At 41.1% G+C, this 24,824-nt stretch overlaps 1 protein-coding gene across 4 annotated transcripts in view; it reads right to left on the reverse strand.

Moving 5' to 3' along the window:
- The window catches only part of CORIN (corin, serine peptidase), a 249,441-nt gene that overhangs the window by 41,430 nt on the left and 183,187 nt on the right, over positions 1–24,824 (reverse strand). For all 4 annotated transcript variants that reach the window (XM_032334231.1, XM_032334230.1, XM_032334229.1 and 1 more), the window contains 6 exons: positions 23,830–24,061; positions 19,538–19,683; positions 18,655–18,762; positions 9,657–9,770; positions 7,355–7,465; positions 6,121–6,250 (listed from right to left, as the gene is read on the reverse strand). In XM_032334231.1, coding sequence (XP_032190122.1) covers positions 6,121–6,250; positions 7,355–7,465; positions 9,657–9,770; positions 18,655–18,762; positions 19,538–19,683; positions 23,830–24,061 — 841 coding nt within the window. The remainder of the gene's footprint in view (positions 1–6,120; positions 6,251–7,354; positions 7,466–9,656; positions 9,771–18,654; positions 18,763–19,537; positions 19,684–23,829; positions 24,062–24,824) is intronic.

Below are 24,824 nucleotides of genomic sequence, written 5' to 3' on the forward strand. Positions count from 1 at the left end.
GACTTTTGACGGAAAGTAGATCCACTTTTGCCTTAATCTGTTCATGCTTCTGAGAAGGCTGGGTAGTTCATAGCCAACAGAAATTTATTTCCCACAGTTCTGGACGTTGAGAAATCCAAGATCAAGGTCCTGGCAGATTTGGTGTCTGGTAAAAGGCCACTTCTTCGTTTATAGATGTGCACGTTCTTGCTGTGTCATCACAGGGTAGGAGGGGTGAGGGAGCTCTCTGGATCTCTTTTATAAGAACACAAATCCCATTCATGAGAGCTCCACACTCATGACCTAATCACTTCCCAAAGGCCCCGTCTCCTCATACCCTCACACTTGAGATTAGGAATTAACAAATGAATCTGGAGAAAAAAAAATATTCAATAGTAACTGAACATGATATTCCTATGATGGCAGGTCTCTATTAATAATTTATCCATGGGAAACTGAGTGCTTCCAGGGAAATGGAGCTACCAAACATCTTGAACCCCACTTTCCCCAACCACTGCTCACATCTCTTTGCAACAAAATCCCTTCAAAAAGTTCTATACTATCTTTTATTTCTTTCCTTTCACTATCTCTTATGCTTTTGCCCCACTCACTCTACTTAAACTGTTAATGTCAATGACATGCACATTGCTGAAACCAACAGTCAGTTTTCAATCCTCATTTTACTTGAATTCTCAGCAATTTTTGATACATATTGACCACTGTCTTGCCTTGATACACTTTCATCCCTTGGTTTCCAGGATATCACATCCTCCTACCCTGTCGGTTATCCTCTCTCATTTCCTTTGGTTTTACTACTTCTCTTCTCCCACTTGTTAGGGCTCAGCCCTTAGTCTTCTTTTTTAATTTTTTTAAAAGATTTTGTTTACTTATTTGACAGAGATCACAAGTAGACAGAGAGAGAGAGGAGGAGGAAGCAGGCTTCCCGCCGAGCAGAGAACCTGATGTGGGGCTTGATCCCAGGACCCTGGGATCATGACCTGAGCTGAAAGCAGAGGCTTTAACCCACTGAGCCACCCAGGCGCCCCCAGCCCTTAGTCTTCTTATATTCTCTGTCTAAATTTGATTTAGACATAAACTCTTGGGTATGTCACCAGTCCCATAAGTCTGTATCATCTGTATCCAGGTGACTTTCAAATATATAGCTCCAGCTCAACCTCACTAATAAAATCTGGACTTAAGCCTTATAAGCATATCTACTTCGATGTCTAACAGACACCCCCAAATTAACATGTCCAAAACAGAACTGATCTTTCTCCCCACACCTGCTTCATCTACAGTATTCCCCATCTCAGTTTAGACAATACCATCTTCCCACTTGCTCAATCAAAAAACCTTTCACTCACTCTTGATGCCTCTTTCTTGTTTCTTCTCAATTCCTAATTAACATCCAATCTGCCAGGAAGTCCTATTGGATCTACTTTTAAAATATATTCAGGATCAAACCACTTATCACTATGTTCTCTGCTACCATTCTGATTGAGTCACCAAAATATCTCACCTAGTTTGATGGCCTTCTAACTAGTATTCTTGCTCCTACCCTTGCCTTCAGTATATACACAAGAGAAACTGAAGACAAGTTCACACAAAAACTTGTACATGGATGTTTTTAACAACATTTTCATAAAAGCCAAAAAATGGAAACAACTCAACTATTCATCAATTGAAAAATGGATAATCAGTGTGGATATACCTATACAATGGAATATTATTCAGCCATAAACAATAATGAAGCATTGATATATACTAAAACATGGGGATGCCTGTGTGGCTCAGTGGGTTAAGCCTCTGCCTTCAGCTCAGGCCATGATCTCAGGGTCCTGGGATCGAGCCCCGCATCAGGCTCTCTGCTCGGTGGGGCGCCTGCTTTCCCCCCTCCCTCTGCCTACTTGTGATCTCTCTCTCTCTCTGTCAAATAAGTAAATAAACAAATAATCTAAAACACGGATGAACCTTGAAAAGATTATGCTAAGTGAAAGAAACCAGACAAAAAGGGTATATGATTATATTTCTATGAAGTGTGCATGATGGGCGAGTTCGTAGAAACAGAAAGTAGATGAGTGTTTGTCAGGGGTTTAGGGAGGAGAAATGGGGAGGGATTATGATGAGGCATGGGGTTTCTTTTCCAAATTGAAAATGTTTAGGAATTATACAGTGGTGATGACTGCACAATATTGTGAATATATAACAATGGAATTGTATACTTTAAAGAGTGAATTTTATGGTATGTGAATTACATCGCAATTTAAAAAAAAAAAAAGACCGTAAGATTTTTGAGCTTCTTTTCTATGGTTTACATGCACAGGACCAGCAATCTGAGCTAGATTTACGAGTACAGAGGATTAGTCTGTCTTTGAGCTTCATGTAAGTCCATCAATAAGTAAACTGTCCCTACATGACAAATGGAATCTGAAGTTAGAAGCTTTTTCCTGGGAGTATACTTTAGGGAAAAAAAAGTCCAATATAAATCCTTACATCAGGGACTCCTAGGTAACATAATTGAAGCTATCTTTGTGGTTTTGCCCAAGACAAAGAAACATTCTTTGGAAGATGTTGCTTCTATTGATCAACTCTAAAAGATTAAGGAATAAAATCATGTTGCAACTGACCCCATAAAGGAATTTTTGCCAAAATAGAAAAGCCTATTTCCAGATGATCTGGTTTTATATAGAGATAAAGCTCATGAAGCCAAGAGACATAAAGAATCACATTCTCTTAGACCAACTTCCTCAAATACCAGATGTCTCAACTGAGCATTTGGCAAGTATTAGAGGGCAGTCTAAATTCTGATTTGTTTTGTTGATTAAATAAACGTCCATATGTTTTTAATACTGGACGTGTAGGTAGCAAAGTCAATATACTGTCAGGAGAACTTAGGGTTGATTTATATCCTTGTCTAATCAAATAGCTATCATAATTCCAGGCTGGGGTGAACTCAAGATATCTGGAGATGTGGGTTAAAAAGTATTTCAGATTCAGCAAAGTACCCTCAATCTTCTCATTTGGGCAAGCACTTAGTTGAGAGCCGAGCATTTGCGCCGTTAGACATGGAAGGCATAATTCGGGTTTGAACAACTCCAAGTGCAGGTGTTCCCTTGACTGCCCTTATCAGGAAAGCATTTCAATAGAAGCCCTGCAACACACGTCATTTGGTGTAGACCTGCATTTTTGATGAATTAGCTCCAAAAGGGACCCTCCCCCCATTTGATTTAAAGTATATTAGTTTGGGACAATACACTACAATGCTTTTCTCTATGAATGTTCACTGAATTAATAAATGAATGACCTAATAAATCTATATTATACTATCAAGATAATATTAGAGCTGATTATTTTTCTTATGTACTTTTAAGCAGTAAGTCATATGCTATGTCCTACATGAAACATTCTCGGATGACAAAAAGTCTGGGAGTTTCTCCCAACTTTAGGTTCTAGGTTGTTTCCTCATCTATCATCCCCGCTACATTATAAGGTCTTGGATGATGTTATTTACCTTTGCCTCCTTCATACAATGCCTACTCCAGGTCAAGACCCATCAGCAGATACTTAAAAAAAAAACCATAGGAAAGAGATACTAAATAGAACTAGCTGGGGTTGTGTTTTAAACTTCAAGTTTCTGGGGCATCTGGGTGACTCAGTGGGTTAAAGCCTCTGCCTTCAGCTCAGGTCGTGATCCCAGGGTCCTGGGATCGAGCCCCGCATCGGGCTCTCTGCTCAGTAGGGAGCCTACTTCCTTCTTTATCTCTGCCTGCCTCTCTGCCTACTTGTGATCTCTGTCTGTCAAATAAATAAATAAAATTTTTAAAAAATAAATAAATAAACTCAGGTTTCTGATGTGGAGTATGTTTGAAGGCACAAAGGCAGGCACCCCACTCCAGAAGCTAAAGGGGGATAGCTATTCCCTTCAACCCTCCCTCTGGCAGCTGGAGTGTCGGTCAATGACAAGTCATGGCCAGACAGGCTCTTCTGTAGGGACTTTGAATCTGATTCAAAGTACAGGGTTACTTAGAATTTGAGGCATCAGTGGCAAAATCTGTGAATTTGCAGCACAGCAGCTGATCTCCAGGGACAGTGGTTACAGCAGATTTCTACTGCAGAAATTAATGGCCTGATCTTGCCCATTATCTTGGTTCCTACTCCAGCCTGGCTCTCCAGATTTCTCTCCATTCATGACCCACCCAAGTAAACTGAAGAGTAAACTTGAGGGCAATCAAAAAGTTCAAAAATACTAAGATTACCCTTCTTAATCATTTCCTTGGAAGACATATCACTACTTATATATCACTACTTACTGTTTGACTGAGTTAAGTAAACTCAGTCGGTTCACTTAACTCAGTCAAACAGTGGTTCTGGTTTTCCAGCCACACTGCTCTCTCAGATTTTCCTAGTCTTTCCTAGTCTTAGTGAAATAAAGTTATCTTTTAAAAAATCTAAATGTCCTTTTAGATTTTAAAATGTCTAAATATTGAATTAACACCAAATGGAGCAAATAGAGTAAGAATTTTTTTAAAAATCCAATACACATACAATAGCCAAAGCTGGAAACCACCAAAATGTCCATCATCAGATGAACAGATTTTAAAACGTGGTGTAGCCACGCAATGGAATATTATTCGGCCATGAACAGGACCAAAGTGCTCATCCACAGTTACAACGAAAACATTATGCTAAGTGAAAGAAGCCAGATGATGGAGATGGTTGCACAGCTTTGTGAGTATACTAAATGCCATGGAATTTGCACTTCAAAATGGTTAAGATGCTGAGTTTTTCTGTTATGCATACTTTATCACAATAAAAAATGTAAATCCAATATGCAAAAAAGTAGAAGAAATATCAAGGAGAACATTTAAAATAAGATCCCTTCTATTTGCAATAGAACAGAGTGGCTTGTCAAAAGAATTTTTCTGCTGGCAAAATCTTTGTGGTTGCAACTCTCCCTCAAAACTCTCAGTAGAGCTGTCAATCATTATGAGTAATCAAGTTTTCAAAATAAGAAAGAACCTGTGTCTTGGTGAGAGTTAAATCAATCTCATTCAAAAGGCTTTTCATTTATCTGTAATCATAATCACATCCCATCTCATTTAGACACCATAAGGAGGCTGTGAAAATGAAGTATAATTTAATGGATCTTGGTAAATATCATTTTTCCACTCTGGCCAAGTTTAAAGCTCTTTACTTACAAATTAGCATCAGCTACTCAACTTTCCAAAGATGTAGGACTTTACATGGGAAAAATGGGCCGAAGATACTGGGATTTAGGTCATTTTTCAAACTGGGAAAACAAATGTGCTGCTAGTTGCTATCCCAAAACTGGATCACTCATTATTGTAAAATTGTTTCAAGTTTGTTCAGTGGAATCCTGGGAAATGACATTTACTCAATTTTGTTTATTCTAGAATTTTATAAAATTCCTTTATCTTTTATTTCTATCATTTCCACATTTCCCCCCAACTCTCACACACATCAGTAGTTGAAAAGAAAAAATATGTGAATGAACATACACACCCACATATACATCTAAGACCTCAATTATTGCTTTCCATCCCCAATAGAACTGAAAAAGAAAATCCCACAAAATAGCAAGTTATCCAACTTTCAAAGTATGGGTCTCAGTCTGTTTGTATCAAAGCCAGAGCTAGTGTCTTTTCATTCTGCTAAGGAGCAAAAATAGTCAACTATTTCCTGATTTACACTTCCTGAATTACTTAGGGTAAACTCAAATACCATCTTCTTTAAGTTCTATTTCTCAACATATTAAAAAATGTGTGTTGCTTAAAAAGAAACTTTCAATAAGCTCTTGGGAGAAAAATCTCAAGATTTTCTCATCCAAGTTCCTTGGAAGAGACCATCTTCGTGCTTTTACAAATTCCTTTCAGAAGTACTTAAAATACAATTACTTCATTTACTTGTAGTGGAAGGCTTTACCAAAGCGGGTTTTCACCCCAGTCTCTTCCGAGCAGGTGCCTGTAATTAAATGCGGTCCTCTCACCTGGTTCATTTCCCATGCTTCGGAGGGCTCTATCTGAGAGCACTCACTCACTCTGCATTCATATGGAAAATATTATTGCACGTTCCGCAAAGTCCCCTGAGAAATTCATCAGTGCTACAAACTACTAACCTTACCCTAAACCCATCTGCTTGCAGGCCAGCCGACTTAACGTCTCCTGCCAGCCGTCCGCGCACACGTGGTGGTCTATGGCAGATCTGTGAGCCATCAGGAACGAAGAGGAGCTCACGTTTTTGGAGAGGGTCACTGAGGAGAACAAAAAAGAAAAAAAAAAAAAAGGAAAACCCTAATTAGAAAGCATTTCTTCTCAGGAAAACAAATGCTAACTCTACATGTTTTCGCTTCACTTGCATACATTTGTTCTTATTTATTTTAATTAAGAGCCATTTGGTGAGTGCTTGCCCTCTGCAAAGGTGGTGGAAAACTGAAAAAATGAATCAGAAACGTTCTCTGCCCTCAAAGAGCCACTAGCTCTAGTGAAAGAGATGGACAGTCCTTAACTTTCCTTTAGGAGTTAGAAGACAACCAGAGGTGGGGCCCGATCCCATGAAGTTCACCCAATGATTTGCATAATTATAAAGAGCTGGTGGTACCTTCATTCATATCATTTCCGTTCAAGAAAGCATGTGAGAAGGCAAGGGTATGAAATCGATGGTAAGTTAGGATTCATCTGGGATACGTGCTAATTCCCATTTTATAAAAGGGCTTCCTCTCTACTTAACACACCACAGGTAACTTGAGAAACACTGTGCAATTCATCAGACCACAAACGATGATCGTGCTGGGGCCAGAGGAGGCAAAGGACTGAACGAAGAGCCCAGTGAAGGGAGAGAGAGATGAGTGAAGGACAACAGAACTAATCAAGCTCAAGGTTACAAACTGTAACACGGGAGGTACGGGTGGGAGATGTCTTTAAGTCCCGTCCCTGTGAGGAACTAGACTCATCTCATTTGGATCTGGAGCAAGACTACAAGGAAGATGGAAGACCCACTTTAATATCCTATTCAGGAGGTGTCGATGACACAGGAATGACAGAATATTAGTCATCGCTGAAGCTGGGTGATAGCAAAGAGTTTAAAAATTGTTCTAGTAGTTATACAGTCAGAAAAATTTGAACCCAGATGTGAAAACATCTGCCACATAAACAGTTCAAACAGCAAGATAACTTAGGGAGAAATGTTCTGTGAGTTGGAGACAACATATATGAACCCTTGCTGCCAGCTTTTATCATAGTTAAACAAAACAGGTGAAATTGGTTAATAAACTCTGTGAAGTCATTTAGGATTTATTAAGCTTAAATGGCTGAAGGGTGTTAGAGTGTGTGGCCGAGGGCGGACACACGCAGCTCACCACAGTCCCACTCGTCAGAACTGTCCACGCAGTCGGCTGCCCCGTCACACCAGCGCTCACGGGACACACACTCATGGTTCGCGCATTCGAGTTCATCGTCCTGGCAAAACGCTGGCACCGGGAACAAGAAGCGAGAGGACGGAAACATTTCAGAAACGGGTGTGATTCTCGCTAACATGCACGTTATGTTCTGTCCGCAGGAGCGTGGAAGGAAGGAAAGCTGCGCTCCCGGGGCCTCCAAACAGGTATCAAGACAGAGTCACAGAATTGGTAAAAACTCAGACCACGGGTGCCAGTCCCTACAAATAGCAAGCCCTTAAACAAGGCTACCATCTCCAAGTGACTGAGTCATCTACTTCTTGTAACACTAGGATTGAAAAAGTGGGACCCAGAGCCACAGAAGTTCCAGGACTTGAGAAACGAGGGTTAAAAGTCTGAAGTGGCATGAGCCAAGCAGAATGAAGTGACCACAGGATGGAAACGAGCTCTGTCCACACGCATGGATAATGTTTATTCTTTAAAAATCTCTACTGTCGGAGCGCCTGGGTGGCTCAGCTGGTTAAGCATCCAACTCTTGATTTTTGGCTCAGGTCACAATCTAGGGGTCATGAGATCAAGCCCGTGTCTGGCTCCACGCTCAACAGGAAGTCTGCTTGGGATTCTCTTCCTGTCCCTTCTCCGTCTGCCCCTTCCCTGATTGTTCTATTTCTCTAATATATAAATCTTTAAAAAAAAAAAAAAAAAGAAAAAGAAAAAGAAAAAGAAACAAATCACAGTGACACCTTTCATAGCCTACCTAATATCCATTTCCTTTCTTTCTCCTTTTTTGAGGGAAGCTGATTTTGTTCAGGTCCCCCACAGCCTCAGAAGACCCAGATTAGTGTCACTGGGACATGGCATTTTCTAACTAGAATTACTTTTGTCTGGGTAAAGTTATTAGTCCAACAGTAAACATGTGACCCAAGATCAGAGTTTTGGCCTACCATTTCATGGGTTGTGCTTTCCAAGACGGTTCCCACCCAAACCCTGCTGCCCAGATCATGCATCCTAGCCTGGGACAGGGGCAACCTGAAGGAAACAGCATCTTTTTTCTAATTGGTTCTCCCAAAGGGGTGCTTCTTTTTCCATCTGGCCATTTAGATGATATATATATTTTTTCTTTTTATCAGCACAAAAGATTAGTATTTTTTTTTATTACAGTTGATTGACTTTAAATAGAACAGGTTACCCTCCAAAATAAAGCAAAAACTGAGATTGTCCAAAGAAGGAATTCTGTCTCAAGATTGTAAAAGTGAAATCTTGCCCAAATCTCCAGCCCACTGGCTTGCCCTACAGATCTCAGACTCAAGATTGCAACATCATCTCTTAACTGAATATACAGCCTACTGGCCTACCCTAGAGACTTCCAACTTGACAGCCCCCACAACTGCGGGAGCCAGTTTCTTTTCTTTCCTTTTTTTTTTTTTTAATTATTTATTTCTTTTCAGAGTAACAGTATTCATTGTTTTTGCACCACACCCAGTGCTCCATGCAAACAGATTGCAGAGATGGTATATTTTCTAATCCATACAAAGACCCCTGATGCTAGCTGGAAACTTGCTCAAAGTTGGCCAATCTGAGTGAATCCTTATGTGATATTCCAGACATGAGTACTTTAAAAACTTGGGACAATAGTGCACATAATACTTTATATTTTGTTTCATTCAGCTAATGACATGTAATGAACCCAGGAGGAATTATTCTTTTATTTTTATTTTTTAATTATTCTTAAAGTTTTTTTTTTTTTTTAAGATTTTATTTATTTATTTTATAGAGAGTGAGAGAGAGAATGACAGGGGAGAAGGTCAGAGGGAGAAGCAGACTCCTCATGGAGCTGGGAGCCCGATGTGGCAGGACTCGATCCCAGGATTCTGGGATTGTGACCTGAGCCGAAGGCAGTTGCTTAACCAACTGAGCCACCCAGGCGTCCCGAGGAATTATTCTTTTAAACTGATTTTTAACATCTGCATATTATTTCATCTTATGGTTGTATTTTATGTCCCCTCTTTTTGGACATTTGGAGTGTTTTAATTCCTCCATGTGATAAATAACACTGGAATAGTATCACAGTGAATATAATTTATATAGCTGGATTATGTCCTTGCATGTGTTTTTGTAAGTGGAGTTTTAATCAAAAGATCTGATACTTATCAAAAAGATCTGATACTTATTTCCAAATTTCTAGTTTACACTCAAAATGAGCATTAATCATTAGTGTTTAACATAAACAAAGTTGTGTTGACCAAAGCAAGTAGGCACTTACAACAGTTCTTCTCGTCCATGCCATCAGGACAGTCGGGGAACCCATCACAGATGACTGTATGCTTCAAGCATTGCTTATTGGATGGACATTCCCACAGATCTCTCTCTCTACAGCCTGGAGACAGAAGAGAAGGTTATTTCCAACAGACATAAACATCAAAATAATGATGAATTTGGTCAAGCAAGGTAGAAAAATTATAGCACAAAGGCATGATTTCTTTCTTCCTAAAAAGTCTTGACTTCTGTATACCATGAAAAATGTAATTTTGAGAGTAGAGATAGTCAATAATCTCCATGCTGCCATATAAACAGGACAGTTTTCCTAAGAGAAGATCAAAAGTGACAAATGGAAAATGGGAAAAAAAAAATGAAAAAAGGAACTATACATTAACGCTCATTTTTGGCTGTTCCTTTTGCATTCTGAGTCAATTTGCCAGCACATAAGACTCATCTATAAAATGATAAGTTATGCTTCTAAGTAAATACGCCAAAACCTAGTGATTTAAATACGTATTACCTTAAAATGTAATTTCAGTCAACCAATGGAAAGACCATCTGTGTGTTTGGTAAGAGGTGTTTCCTATGCCAAATGCCTACAAAACTAATTTAAGAGCCAGGTACAAACGCTGTCACTGCAGTAACATATTCTAAGAGATCTAAGGAGATCAACTTCATCAATTAATATGAGAAATGAATGTAATTTGCATAAGATTGGGACTATAAGCTTGAACTGTAATTTGCCTATGAAATAGCAAGAACCTGCAATGAACTTTAAAAAAGGCCATTTGAATCAAATGCAGGCATTTCACATGCAAGAATCTAATGAGCTCTCATCACTCCAGTGGCATCCACAGTCCTTACCAGGCAGCAAGGTGCATCTTTGGGTTCTCCTCCCCTCCCCCACGCTACAACAGCTGCTAGTGCACAGCAGGCCTCCAACACACGTGTGTGTTTTTTTTTGTTTTTTTTTTTTTAAAGATTTTATGTATTTATTTGACAGAGAGAGAGGGATCACAATTAGGCAGAGCAGTGGGGCGGGGACAGAGCAGGCTCCCCACTGAGCAGAGAGCCAGATGCAGAGCTCGATCCCAGGACCCTGAGATCATGACCTGAGCCGAAGGCAGAAGCTTAACCCACTAAGCCACCCAGGCGCCCCAGCATACGTGTATTTTAAATGAAACTTCATTTCATGTGAGGAACAAAAGGCCTCTCCCCTTTCCAGGAAAAGATCATGTAGTTTAAGGTGAGTGAAATGCAAAGCGGTGATCAAATAAGGGCTTTCTTTAAAAAGGTTATTTTCCATTTGACCTAAAACCACAAACAATTCAGAGAAATTTTGTAGATGATTGACCTATGTTTCTTGGAATCCGTTATATGAAAAAAAACTGCTTTTTTCCAAAATTCTCATTAGGAAGTTATCAAAATAAGTCACTAGAAGAAAAATTTTTATTATGAGCTAAAATTAGATTGAAAGTGTTCAAAATGTAGGAAATAAACAGTGGGAGTGTTTCACTAGCTGTCCATCTGGAACGGTCTTAGGCCCAGAGCTGTCTATTACAGGAACTCATGAGGATTTTATTTGGCATTTCAGCTAGCAGCGGATACAGACATCATCTGGAGTGTTCTGTCAATAACAGACTTGTCACAAACCACACTGCTTGGTAGAAAGGATTAGCGAAAACAGCATGAGCCTTTCTAATTATTCACATGGTACCCTTCCTAAGAGTCTGGAGAACTTGAACCTCTGGAATGAGCTGATGAAGGACCACAAAACTAGATTTTCTGGGACATAAGTAAGAGCTCAGTATAATAATAATAATAACTACAACAATAACAACAACAAGATAATATTCATTATCCAGTATATATCCACATTATAAATATTAGTTTTAATCCTTATAATAATACCACAATGTCAGTACTATGATCATTATTTTATAAATGAGGAAACTGAGATTTAGAGAAAATAAATAAATTGTTCCAAATCACAGCCTTATAGAGAAGATCCACTTGGATCCGGGTGCAAGTGCTTAACAGCAGTCCTCTGTAAAATAAGAATGTACCACTTACATGAGGGTTAGAAAGCAAGGGAAGGACAGCATCAGAGTCAGAAACCTGAACTGGAATCCTAGCTCCAATTTCACCAGCTGTGTAACCTTGGATACTTAACTTCTCTGAACCTCAGTTTCCATATCTCTAAAAGAGTAATAATAATGCTGGCTACAGAGAGCTGCTCTACAGATTAAACGAGTACTCTATAAGCATTAACTTACCCTTCTGTATCGTCTCTTTTCTAATAAAAAATGTGTGTGGAATTATGGTGAGCATAGACGAAGTGAGATGAAGAGGTCAAGACATTAGTCCCAAGGAACATAGCATTATTATGTTGTGAAGCATCAACTGTCTCTTTAAGTGACATCCTTGGTGTAACTGTGTTTTAAATGTATGTTTTAAAACAAAGAGTATGGGGGCCCCTGGGTGGCTCAGTGGGTTAAAGCCTCTGCCTTTGGCTCAGGTCATGATCCCGGGGGTCCTGGGATCGAGCCCCGAGATGGGCTCTCTGCTCAGCAGGGAGCCTGCTTCCCCCCACCCCACCTGCCTGCCTCTCTGCCTACTTGTGATCTCTGTCAAATAAATAAAATCTTAAAAAAATAAAATAAAGGCACTAAACTGTAAAATATTTGAAAATCTATTTAAAACAAATAAAAATAAAAATAAAACAAAGAGTATGACTCCACTAAAAATCAAAGACAGGTATGGTGGGGGGGGGGGGTAGGATGTTTAACGCAGCTGCAAGTTATGAAACTGAGTAATTGTTATGTCAGAATCACAACCAACCCACCACAGAGATAATGATGACACCCACGGCATGTTGCTAAGGTGACCAGTTGCCCCGGGCTTGCCTGTTCTGAGCCCTAACTGTCCCTCATTCTGAGAGTCCCCCGCCGTCCCTGGAAAACCAGATGTTCCTTCACACTAAGTGCCCTAAGCTTTGTGCCGCGTTCTTCACTTCCTTGATCTCTCATTTTCACAAAAACTCCGTGAAGCAGCAGCCTTCCCAGCCAGGGGCAGGTCCCACATGAACTGGGGCACCTTCTTTTCCTAAGGCAGATGCTGCTTGTCCCGGAAAAGTCTCCCAGGCCCACGCAGGGTGAGGAGGTCTGCTCATTCGGTCTGCTAATTTGAGCTTCATGAGATAAAAAATACCTCCAGGGAGGAACGGGTCAGAAGAGCAAGGGGCAAGATGAACTTGGCTCCTGGACCGGCTGGGGCTGGAACAGTCTGGATCTAGTCGTCTTGGGCGGGCAACAGGAACTGCAGTGGTAAGGCTCAGGGCACCAGGCGCGAAGGCCCCTCTGGGTCACACCACCTTGGGAGATGGGGCCCCAGTCTCAAGGACCAGCAGCAGCACCCGCAGCAGCAACCCAAACAGAGGACCCGCCTCCCTACCCATCTCGGGCCTGACCACGAGGGACAGCAACACCAGCACCCACCAGAGGGCTCCCAATTCCTCACAGCCCCTCCCTACCCCTCCCGTTTAGGCGTGACACCCCTGTAACATTCTCTTCAACACACGCTGGCCTCGGACCCTATGAGGAGGCAAGGTGGGGCATTGGGAAGGGCCTTAACTATGGGCTGGGGACCTCCTTCAGGGACTAACCCTGGAGATGGGGACATCCACCCCCAGACAGGCACTAGTACCTCCAGGAGGAAACACCACCCCACGGCCCCTGTTTACGACGTGAACCAGGGACTTTGGCCCAGCTCCTGCTTCGGACATGACATACCAGCTTGCTCTCCTCTGCTGTACACAAGACCTCGGTCGCCAGAGACAAGACCAAGCAAGATAGGACTCCTCCCCTCCAGCGAGACCCCTGGGTGACCTTTGAAGGGGAGTCATCTCCTGGATATCCTAGCACCTGGCAGATGGGTTTTTAGTCATTGCCTTCTGAGGAATGAAAAAAGCCTGTTAGAAGCATTCCAAGCTTTGGAGGATAATCTGGGTGTTCTCTACATTTTACAGGCGAGAACACTGAGGCCCGGAGAAATTAAGTGACCGGCCGAACGCCACACAGTCTCTGCGTGCTGAGTTGAGATTTAAATCCAAGGCTAGGTCTACACAGAGCCCTCCCTTCACCTCAGGCTGTCCAAGACGCCACATAACAGCCAAGTAATTGACTGGGCAGCAAAATACCCCAAGGGAAGGAGAATGTCCCTCCCTTCACATGGAAAAATTAAACCCTACAGAGTGATTGGAGAACAATCCTGAAGATTCATCCCAAAAGCACATGTGGGGGTATCTGACATCATAGGGACACAATGGCCTCACTCTGTTCCTGCTAGGCAGAGCCGAGTCAGGGTCTCCCACGAGCAAAGAGAAATGCAGGCACGGAGACTATTTTTGCCAAGAATGCCAGGTAAGCCATTTGTGTAACTGTGAGAAGTTATACAAATACTACTGAAGAGTCCAAATGGATAGAAAAAAAAAAGTCTCTTGGAAAACTTTTGAAACCAAGTGGTACAAAAATAAAAATAAAAATAAAAAAAATAAAACCAAGTGGTACAAATATCAGCCCATAAATACCAGCGTCAGAGTCTTTGAGCACAGCCTAAAAGTGCTTCGATCCCAAGAGAAGGTTATATTTAAAATTTTATTTTATTGGAGCCCTAGGGGAGATAAAAGATAGACGATGAAATGATTTTTAATCATTTGAAGATAAACAGACACTTAATGACACTTGGGTACTTGTACTGTCGTCTATCTTTCTCCGTATGGCACATCTCTCTTTTTTTTAAAAAAAAGATTTTATTTATTTATTTGACACAGAGAGAAAAAGAAACAGAGAGAGAGGCAGATTCCTCACTGAGCAGGGAGACTGATGCAGGGCTCGATCCCAGGACCCTGGCATCATGACCTGAGCCATAAGGCAGACGCTTAACCCACTGAGCCACCCAGGCACCCTTGGTGTATACCCTTTCTTTCTTTCTTTTTTTTTTATTAAAGATTTTTATTTATTTATTTGACAGACAGAGATCACAAGTAGACAGAGAGGCAGGCAGAGAGAGAGGAAGGGAAGCAGGCTCCCTGCTGAGCAGAAAGCCCAATGGGGGGCTCGATCCCAGGACCCTGGGATCATGACCTGAGCCAAAGGCAGAGGCTTAACCCACTGAGCCAACCCAGGCACCCCAGTGTATACCCTTTTATATAGAATAGTAATCAATTAGTCATTGTAAGGAGTGTTTGTGTAAAAAAAGGGTGTTATTTCTCTAGTAAATATAATGAAACTATCTTTGCTATATTCTCTCTTTTTAAAGAAATTTTATTTATTTATTTGACAGACAGAGATCACAAGTAGGCAGAGAGGCAGGCAGAGAAAGAGGGGGGGAAGCAGACTCCCTGCTGAGCAGAGAGCCGGATGCAGGGCTCGATCCCAGGACCGTGGGATCATGACCTGAGACAAAGGCAGAGGCTTTAACCTACTGAGCCACCCAGACACCCCTGCTATATTCTCTTTTAACTGTCCCCAATGAGAAGACACGCTGCTCAGACCACAGCCCAGCTACCATCTTGCTTCTGCTGGAAGCCCACCCAAATCATGGACGCAGGCTGAGCAAAACTCAACCTCAGTCTCACCACCTCAAATCTCTGCATGAAGGCAAAGCCCAGAAACATAACCCATTGTTATTTTCCTCAACTGTCCTCTCTTTGATGTCATCGCTGTTCACGTCTTTGATCGGATCTTCACCTTTTCCTTCACTGCTGAGGTATCCGTGCTTGGAAAATGTGACGTTGAAAACCAACTTGTCATTGGGCTGCTAGTTTTACACACAGCTCCGTCCATAGAACAGACACGTTCAGTGAATGACAAGCCAGCAACCTTTTCTAAGGCTGAAGTGCTTCTGTCCTCACACAGCAGAGACCCTGTAAATCGCTCTCACTTTTCAAGCTTCCCTCCCATGCAGCCAGCCTGGAATGATGCGTTCAGATTTGTGTAATTCTTTTTTTTTTTTTTTTAGAAAAAAATTTTTTTTAAAGATTTTATTTATTTATTTGACAGACAGAGATTACAAGTAGGCAGAGAGGCAGGCAGAGAGAGAGGAGGAAGCAGGCTCCCTGCTGAGCAGAGAGCCCAATGTGGGGCTCGATCCCAGGACTCTTAGATCATGACCTGAGCCAAAGGCAGAGGCTTTAACCCACTGAGCCACCCAGGCGCCCCAGATTTGTGTAATTCTAATTCTTCCAAATACTTGCTGAAAACATTTCCAGTACCGACAGTGTTTTCGTTATTTCATTTCCGTGTTGTTTACGTTAGCGATTACTCAATCAAAACAACCTCAACAACAGAAATGTACCACAAGAGCAGGAGACACTTCAGAGCAACACTGCCTGTGGCTAAAGGCTATGCATATACAGGCAACCCCCACTTCTCCAAAGTTCGCATCACGCCACTTTGTTTTTTTGGAAGGCCTACATTGGTAGCTGTTTCTGCTAACTGAATGAAATCGGAAGAGTATTTTCACTTTTACAGAAAACAGCAAAAAATGAAAACAGCTTCTGCATTTGTTGGGTTGCAAGGCGTTAAGCAGGCAGCATGGACTCTGAGTGAGTAGCGCCCCCAGGATCCTTTCCCGGGAACTACATTCAGCGTCTCAGCATCACGTCGCCATAGTTTTGATGTTTGTGAGCATCTCTGCTTTATCTGGATTTATTTTGTACATCCACGAGCAAGATATGTAGTAGGTATTAGAAAAGCCTAAGCGAGGATACTTTTAAGGCCTGGGGGCAGTCAGAATTTTTTTCTACATAAATCAATGGTAATTGCTTCTTCACTTCTTCACAATTTTGGCTTATGAAAGTTTTTGTAAGAATGCTCTACTTTTGGAAAGCAGGGGAAATCTCTATTTTAAAAGCATATTCATAAACGGTGTGCTTTGCTACCATGTTTCCCCGCTGCAGATTTTCCAAAGAAACACAAAATAAATTTCCATTGCACCCATTATTTTGTAGCTAAATGAAACAAGTATTATTTTTAAGGGGAAAACTCGTTACTGTTTTCAGACATTCTGGAGGATCTGCAGCATATGCGAGTCAATAGTTAATTGTCACATTATTCAGGAAAGTTCAAGCCTTTACATGCATTATACTCCACAATGACGGAAACCCAGCTTCAGTGGGGCTGCTGTTGGCATCGCCAGATGGTACCACGCATGCCCACGGAAACAGAGGGATAACTGAGAAAATGACAAGTGGGAACCAGATGATTTCCCAATGGTATTTCATCAGTGACTTCTTCATTTGCTTTTTAAGTGTCTCATTGTCCCAAAGCACTAGACATGCCCATTCAAATGTGTGCACATATTCCAAAGGGGAATATATATAAAATTTCTATCATCGGTCACTTTGAAAAACTTAATGAGGGTTTTCTCATAAGTGAATACTGCTGGAGCAATTAATGTAACTCCAAATGAATTAATTTCTCTCCCACTCTTAGCTTTCTTTAACTAGAGCTCTCTCTCACTAATGCCACCAATATATTGTGTTGATAGGGATTAGACCACTAACTCTTATCATTCTGGTGTACCTTTAACTGTGTGAATAAAGTCTTGATTAAAAACTCATGACTCAACTAGAAACCTGATGCTGTAGGGTCATTTAAACTCTTCAGTGCTTTGAATTTCTTTTTGCAGAATATATTCAAAGACTCAGACCATTTAAAGCTAAGTTTTTACATTTCTCAAATACTTAGTCCCCTACCACAGATTTAGGCCTCGCCACCACCAGTAGAGTACATGTGATCTCTTCAAACTATCAAAGACAAGCCATTCTAAATTGCATCTCAGAATAACATATCTCACTGCAAGTCATAGTTTAGCAAACAAATCCAAGAGATTCTCAATAAGTCATTTATATGGGGATATTCAATGACTGGATTTATTTCTCTACGTAAAGACCACAAACAAGCAAACAACAGTAGCTTCTCAAAACACTGGATGTTCTTCTCTAACAAAATTACCCCTGGCCATTGTACCATCATTCTGACAGGTCTAATTTTCTAGAGGATGCTCTTGTCCATATTTATAGAAACTGATAGGATTTCAGTTTATTGCTTGTGACATTTTGTCTAGACCAGAAGGGCAATGTCTACTATGGAAAATTCACTTTGGGAAGCAAGGCAATATTTCATACCTCAAAGGCCAAAAGAATAAAATGATTTCAAAAGATGTATTGCCCTTCATGGTTTTAAAGACAAAGAGTGTCTATTCATTTGTAAGCAGAACAAGGTAAACGATCATAACCAAAGTATTCTTTGGATAGCCTTTCAATCATTTTGCTTTATTCCAGAACATTGCTTAGTAAAAAGCATTGCCCATTTTCAATTCCCTGACACATTTTGAGGTTACGAGTACAGAGGTTTGCAGGAAAATAAAATGGGAATTAGCTCCACTCAAATTACCACCGGCATTTCTGGCCTTTCCATAGGTGATTTTGGAACTCAATGCAGAAACGTCAGAAGGAGTTTTATCCTTTGCTGACAGAGACAAAATCAGAGAGGGCATGAAAATGAATTCCAATTAAATTTGAATGCTGGAGCCTGAACTCTGTCTTTGTGTATCTAGATGCCTATTTAAAAACATGGAAATCATATGCAAAGACACTATTATTCTGACTTTTAGACAAGTGACAACTGCTTTCTATCTCTAATAATAAAAAATAATCCCTTACATTTGTGAAGTGCTTCTCCTTTTACTAAGGCTCTGCACATATAACATCAAGCTTATGAACAGAAGTATAATTTAGGGAAAATCAATGGAGTTAACAGGAAAAAAACCTATTGATTCAGACCTTGTCATTTGGTAATATTAAAAGTAACTTCATTAGCATTCAATCCTCATCACTACTTACGACCATCCATAAATGGTTGACATTTTTAAATATAGTCCTTTATCCTAACCAGACATTTCTTGTGTATCCAAGAAAAGTGTCATCTCACACATACCACAGTTTTCTTCGTCACTGTCATCATCACAGTCGGCCTGGCCATCACATCTTCTGGAAGCCAGAACACACCGTCCAGAGCCACACTTGAAGTGACTAGGTGAGCATTCTGTTCAAACCAATGAGCCGTGTTAGTTTCATTAGGCAGAAAACCTGGAACCATCAGCTCGTTTATCTATTTACGCGTGGGCTATCGCCAAGGAGCTATTCTAGAAGATAAAATGGTCTTTGCCAAGCAGAACCAACCACAGCTAACTTGGCTTTCTCCGTTTGCTTGTCAAACTCTTTCTCCTTCATCTTGGTATCATCTCTCCAGTCAGTGGTGTCTTTATGCTCTCCAGTATTTAATCACTTTCCTGAACAGACAGCCATGTCCATTCAACAGATTGTCAGAGCCTGAAAGAGCCCTTGGATCCAGTACTTCTAACTACCCAGCTGCCCTTAATGCGTCAACATTGTTTCCTTTTCTAATCCTTCCATCAGTGCGGTCAAGTCCCTGATTCCATTTCTCTACCTGATGATCCTACGTTGCCAAGGTCTCAAAGTGTTTAAACTTGCATAACCAGGGCTTGCTGCCCACCACCACCCCGAGGACCCCTAGTACAAAAGTGGCATGCACATATAATGGGCTCCGGGAGCTGGGTGTGGTTAGCATAAACACCTCCAATATTAAATATATCTCGGCAATTTATTTTTAAAATGAAGACAACGTCTAACAGATGAGCACCAAGGTTTTCAACGTAACCAGCTTCACAGACTCACTCACCCCTGTGGCCTGGCTGACGACTAGAACACAGTAAGAACACTAGCAACAGAGAACCTGGAGAAGATAGTGATGTGTTATCCATGTTAGCTATCCCACGGTAATTAATTTAAAAATTAACCTTCCACAGCTTCGTCAGGCATTAGACAGGTTTGGTTGTCTGAATTTTCCTCTGGAAATTGATTGCAGTCTGTGTCTTCAGGCCACTGTAGGCCCACAACCCCAAGGACAGACTCGCAGTGTTCTTTGGAGTGCTCACACAGGGCTCTAAGAGAGCAAGAAAGATACGACATGGGAGGCAGAAGCAGCTATGCCTGAGAGAATGTGTGTGAGGAATATAGGTAGGGTTTGAATTCTGTGTGAGTGTGGGCCTCTGCATGTATCCTGCGTGTGTGTGTGTGTGTGTGTGTGTGTGTGTATATATATATATATATAAAAATAGAGATGCACAGATACGTAATTGATATTTGGGAGAACAAAATGATCCTACCTCTCTCCACAAAGGACATGCATGCCAGCCACAGACTTTCATTAAGAGAACTGCCATGATGGAACTAGAAATAGAAATTTGTTGTGTGTGTTTTTATTGAAATCTATTTCATACGACACACTGTAAATTTAAGGTGGAAAACATGGTGAGTTGACACGTTCATCTATTATGTGATTGTCATGTAGAGGTCGAATCTCTATCACATCACGTAATTATCATTACTCTTTTGTGGTTGGAATAATTAAGATCTAGACTCTTAGCAGGTTTGATGATTATAATATTGCTGTCTGCATTCACCAAATGGTACACAAGATTTCCAGCACCTTTATATCTAGTAATTGCAAGTTTACACCCATGAACAACATCTCCTCTGAACAAGAATCCCCTCTGCCCTTTCCCCTTTCTCATTCTCTGTCTTTCAAGCAGACACATTCTCCAATGTTTTTATTCCAAGCCAGGAAGTTCTCAACATCGGTTTGGATAGTCTGCCACCAAGGATCATGGAATCTATATAGTAGCGGTCCCTGAGAGGTCTCGCCCTCTGGGGACCAGCCACGGGAACTATTTCATGTGCCAACCTGGCTTACCTAAGGCATGGATGGCCATCATCACATGAGCTTAGACCCATAGTGTTGAAAAGCTTGAAAATTCTCCCAAACCCGTCTCTACTGAGCTCAAGTTGGTTTAAACAAAGTGCGCTTGTTTCCTTTTTAAAGAAAAGATATACCAAGCATTGTGCTAGGTGCTTTCTGTCCTGTGTGTCCTCTCATTTGCACAAAGCATATTTTTAAAGTGAGGTATCAGCATAACTTTCTTTACTCCTTATGAAGGAAAACTGGTTTTGCCTACATATATTACCAAGAAATGAGCTACATAGTTAAAAAAAAAAAAAAGCCAAATAAGCCAAAAAATAGCCCAAATAAGTTCCTAGGAGAATTTTTTTTCATTTCATTTCAAATATATTATTTATTTTCAAAAGTTATAAACTTTAAACTATTAATTTCAACAAAGTTCTCTGTCTGTCTCTCTCTCTTGATATGATGGGGCAGACCTTCCAGAAAGGTCAGCTCCAGCCTGGCTAGAAACTGGTAGGGAAAGGTTAACAATAGAATGAAGACGTTTCAGAGAAAGCTCTAGCACATGACGTCTATACAGGAAAGGGCATAACTTGATGCTGGCTTAGCCTCAGATCTTGGGCAAAGTCAAAGCCGTGGTGTTCCCACACTAGTTTTGCAAAAACAGTAAGTTCAATAGTGTTCAATAACTCTCTGTGAGACTGAAGGGTCTTATGGCAGATTTAGAAATAATGTCTATGATTTATTTGCTGCAATTTTAAATTTGCCATAGGATACCTCATTTTTACAGAGCACTGTATAGTTCCTGACTTCACTACTTCCTATTTCTTCTATAAAATGGAAATCATACAATAATATAGTGAGATAATATGATAAAAATAAGACAATGTGCCACACAGCAACGACAGGTGACACTGTTCTTACCCTAATCTGTGTGGCATTCCGCCACCGGCAATAGCCCTGAAAGTAGGGGCCTCCCTCAAAAGGATATTTTGAGGATGAGAATGCAATACTACCCTAAAATATTTAACACATTGTAAGGGCTTGATAATGTTAGATTTTTCAGACTCATAACTTCAAAATTAAATGTTCAGACCCATAAATGGGCATGGCAAAAACAGCATTGCTTCATGAACACATGAGTATATTATTCTTGTCAAAATATGTAAAAAATTCTTAAAAGCAAATCTCAAAATATAAAACTCATTTTGAGAGCCACTGAAAATGAAAGACATATATGTAAACCAAAGAAATAGAACTGAAATATCTAAAGGAAGTTCACTAAAATGTTGATTGAATAATGTCTCAGGGTCAGTCTCGTCTTGGGCATTTTAATGTGAAACATAAGCCCTGAAATTATAAATCATAAGTGGATGTAAATTTGTTCCAGAGAATACTCCATTAGGGAAATTTTTTATACATGTGAAAAGAAAATCAATGCAAGCATTTGTTAAGTATTATCACAAGTGATTAGTCAGTATCCTTGACCTTGCTTAGCCAAAGTGGAGTAAAATTTAGAAATAACTTTTCAACATAAAATGAGATGTTTTCTTAGGGATACCTTCAAAGGCATTTTACAGAAGTTTTCGGAATTATGTGCGCACAAGGCAGCATTAACTTTTAACCTGTTTGTATAATTTATTCAGTTCCCCAACTCATTCTGAAATTTTATTGTTTCCTGTCCTTCCACAGGTGCCCCTTCCCTGTCATCCATTTGCTATTTGGCACTTAATTTATTGTTTCCCCATCTGTCCGCTACATCGATATTACTGCTATTCCTCGAAACTCCGGGTGACTTCTGATCCCAACATATGGTTCCCGTGGTTACTGGACAAGCACATCTGTATATTCACCCCTTGATGGGAGACAGCATAAAGGGGGCAGCTGCCCACCTCCGCGACAGCTGTCTTGTCTTGTACGTTCCTGGCCGACACCGCCACATGTGGCAGAGAAGAGAGACCAACCTGCCACCGGGCAGCCGCGCTCCTCTCCTACCATCAGAGCTTAGAGCCAGAAGTGTTCACGTTCATGTGCATTCACTCACGCTCCCAGCGACTCCATCCAACCACCGTAACTGTGTTGGTTTTATTTCTCATTTATTTGTTTATTTTTAAAGATTTTATTTATTTATTTGACAGAGAGAGCACAAGCAGGGGGGGCAGCAGAGGGAGAGGGAGAAACAGACTCCCCCTGAGCAGAACGCCCCACATCGGGCTCGAACCCAGGACCCCAGGATCATGACCTGAGCTAAAGGCAGACACTTCACCGACTGAGCCACCCAGCATCCCGTCTTGTTCTTATAGACAGAGCAGAAGACTGAGACTGGGAGAGACCGAGCAATCTGTCCCAGCCCACAGAGCAGCCACAGAAGAGCCAGGAGTTGGACCAGACGGTGGACTCCTGGAGTAGGACTCTTAACCTGAAGTAGGATATCGTTCATCCAAATCCAAGCTGCAGGCTTGAAACGCGGCCCCTCCTGTCATCCAAGCAGGCAGAAAAACGTCCGCGTACGTAATGGCGCTGACATTCGAGTGTATCAAAAATGGCAGCATTTTAAAACATCCGTGTTGCCAGACAAAAAAGCAGATACAGCCCTTCTTCTGCTGACTCACATCGAGAATGCCTCTTGATCCACCAAAGTGAAACATGCATGATTTTATTCGATTAAAGCATGTGAACTACTGCGGCGCCTGGGCGGCTCAGTCATTAAGCGTCTGCCTTTGGCTCAGGTTATGATCCCGGGTCCTGGGATTGAGCCCTGCATCGGGCTCCGTGCTTGGTGGGGAGTCTGCTTCTCCCTTTCCTTCTGCCTTCTACCCCTGCTTGTGCGCACTCTCTCTCTCTCTTTCTCTCTATGTCAAGTAAATAAATAGGATCTTTAGAAAAAAATAAAGTCTGTTACCAAAGGCAATTCAGACCTCCCTTGTATGGTACTCCAGTCATGAACCCTAACTCAAATATTCATTTTAGAATTCCTACTTCTTTACCATTTTTCAAAAAAGATTTTATTTATTTATTTATTTATTTATTTATTTATTTATTTGAGAGAGGGAGAGAGAGAGAGAGAATGAATGAGAGGGGAGGTCAGAGGGAAAAGCAGACTCCCCATGCAGCTGGGAACCTGAGGTGGGACTCGATCCCAGGACTCCAGGATCATGACCTAAGCCACAGGCAGTTGCTTAACCAACTGAGCCACCCAGGTATCCACTTCTTTACCTTTTAAACACGTGACTTGTTAAATAGAGCTCCTTAGCAATATGGGCTTTGTCTACACTCAAACTGAGCCTGGGATTCTTTGGTTCTCCCTGAGGGAAAATGAGGGTGCTGGGGGAGACCTCACTGTGTTACCTGCAAGGTGGGATCCGCTGGCTTGTGTTCACGTCACACTTTGGTACCAAAATGGTGCAAGCAAAGAACATGAGGTATTTGTAACAGTTGGTTTGAACAAGAGCTGGGAAAAGAGAGGACTCCCAGCTGATGGACGCCTCCTTCTGAGTCCTGTGGCCCAGGTAATTTGGATAAATTGTATGGTTGTAGGGTAAATTCATGCAGAGTTCCAATGTAATTGGTTCACACTGACCTAACAAGAAAACACACATATAGGTACATAAATACCTCTCCCTATTTATATATGGTCAATTTCACGTGTAAAACAATATCTTAAAAACTTATAAAACTGAAATCTATCTTACCTTCCTTTTTAAAAAATACCTAAGATGAGAAGGCAAACAGTCCATAACTTCCATCAGAAGATAAATATTTTGGTTAAAGAGCCGCCACGCTGAGAATCACTTCTGTGAGGCAGCTGCATGCACAGCGCCCAGTATGCATGTCGGAGAAAGACTTTCTTTGTTTTTCCCCTAGGCTCAACCCACCTGAAAGCAACTTTCTTCTATGTTTCCTTTTACCCATTTTGTCTTCTGATTTATTCATGACTTCTTAAAGAATATATTCCCTCATCTTCACAGCCATTTAAAAAAATCAATGAATTTGGTCAAACAGATGATTAGATTGTGTCTTTCTATATGTTTGAGTGTTGATCAGTGGATTTGAATATAAGGCGACAAGATTTCAGGGCAAGAGGAGGCTGAGCTCTCGTTAGGCACCCATGGCTAATGAGAAGAACTACTAACCCATTAGCCTGGCATGCAAGGCTGTCTCATGCACCAACCACAGCCTAACTTTCCAGCTTCAGCACCAAAGGCTATGTCATCACTGGTATTCCTTGGGGATGATATGTATTTAAGAATGACATGACTTTGTGGGCCCCGTTAGCTCTTATCTCCTCTTCCTGACACACCTGAAATCACCCTTCAATTGCAGTCATGCTTCTAGCAGCCAGT

This window comes from Mustela erminea, chromosome 2 (assembly GCF_009829155.1).
Source record: "Mustela erminea isolate mMusErm1 chromosome 2, mMusErm1.Pri, whole genome shotgun sequence".
NCBI lineage: Eukaryota > Metazoa > Chordata > Mammalia > Carnivora > Mustelidae > Mustela > Mustela erminea.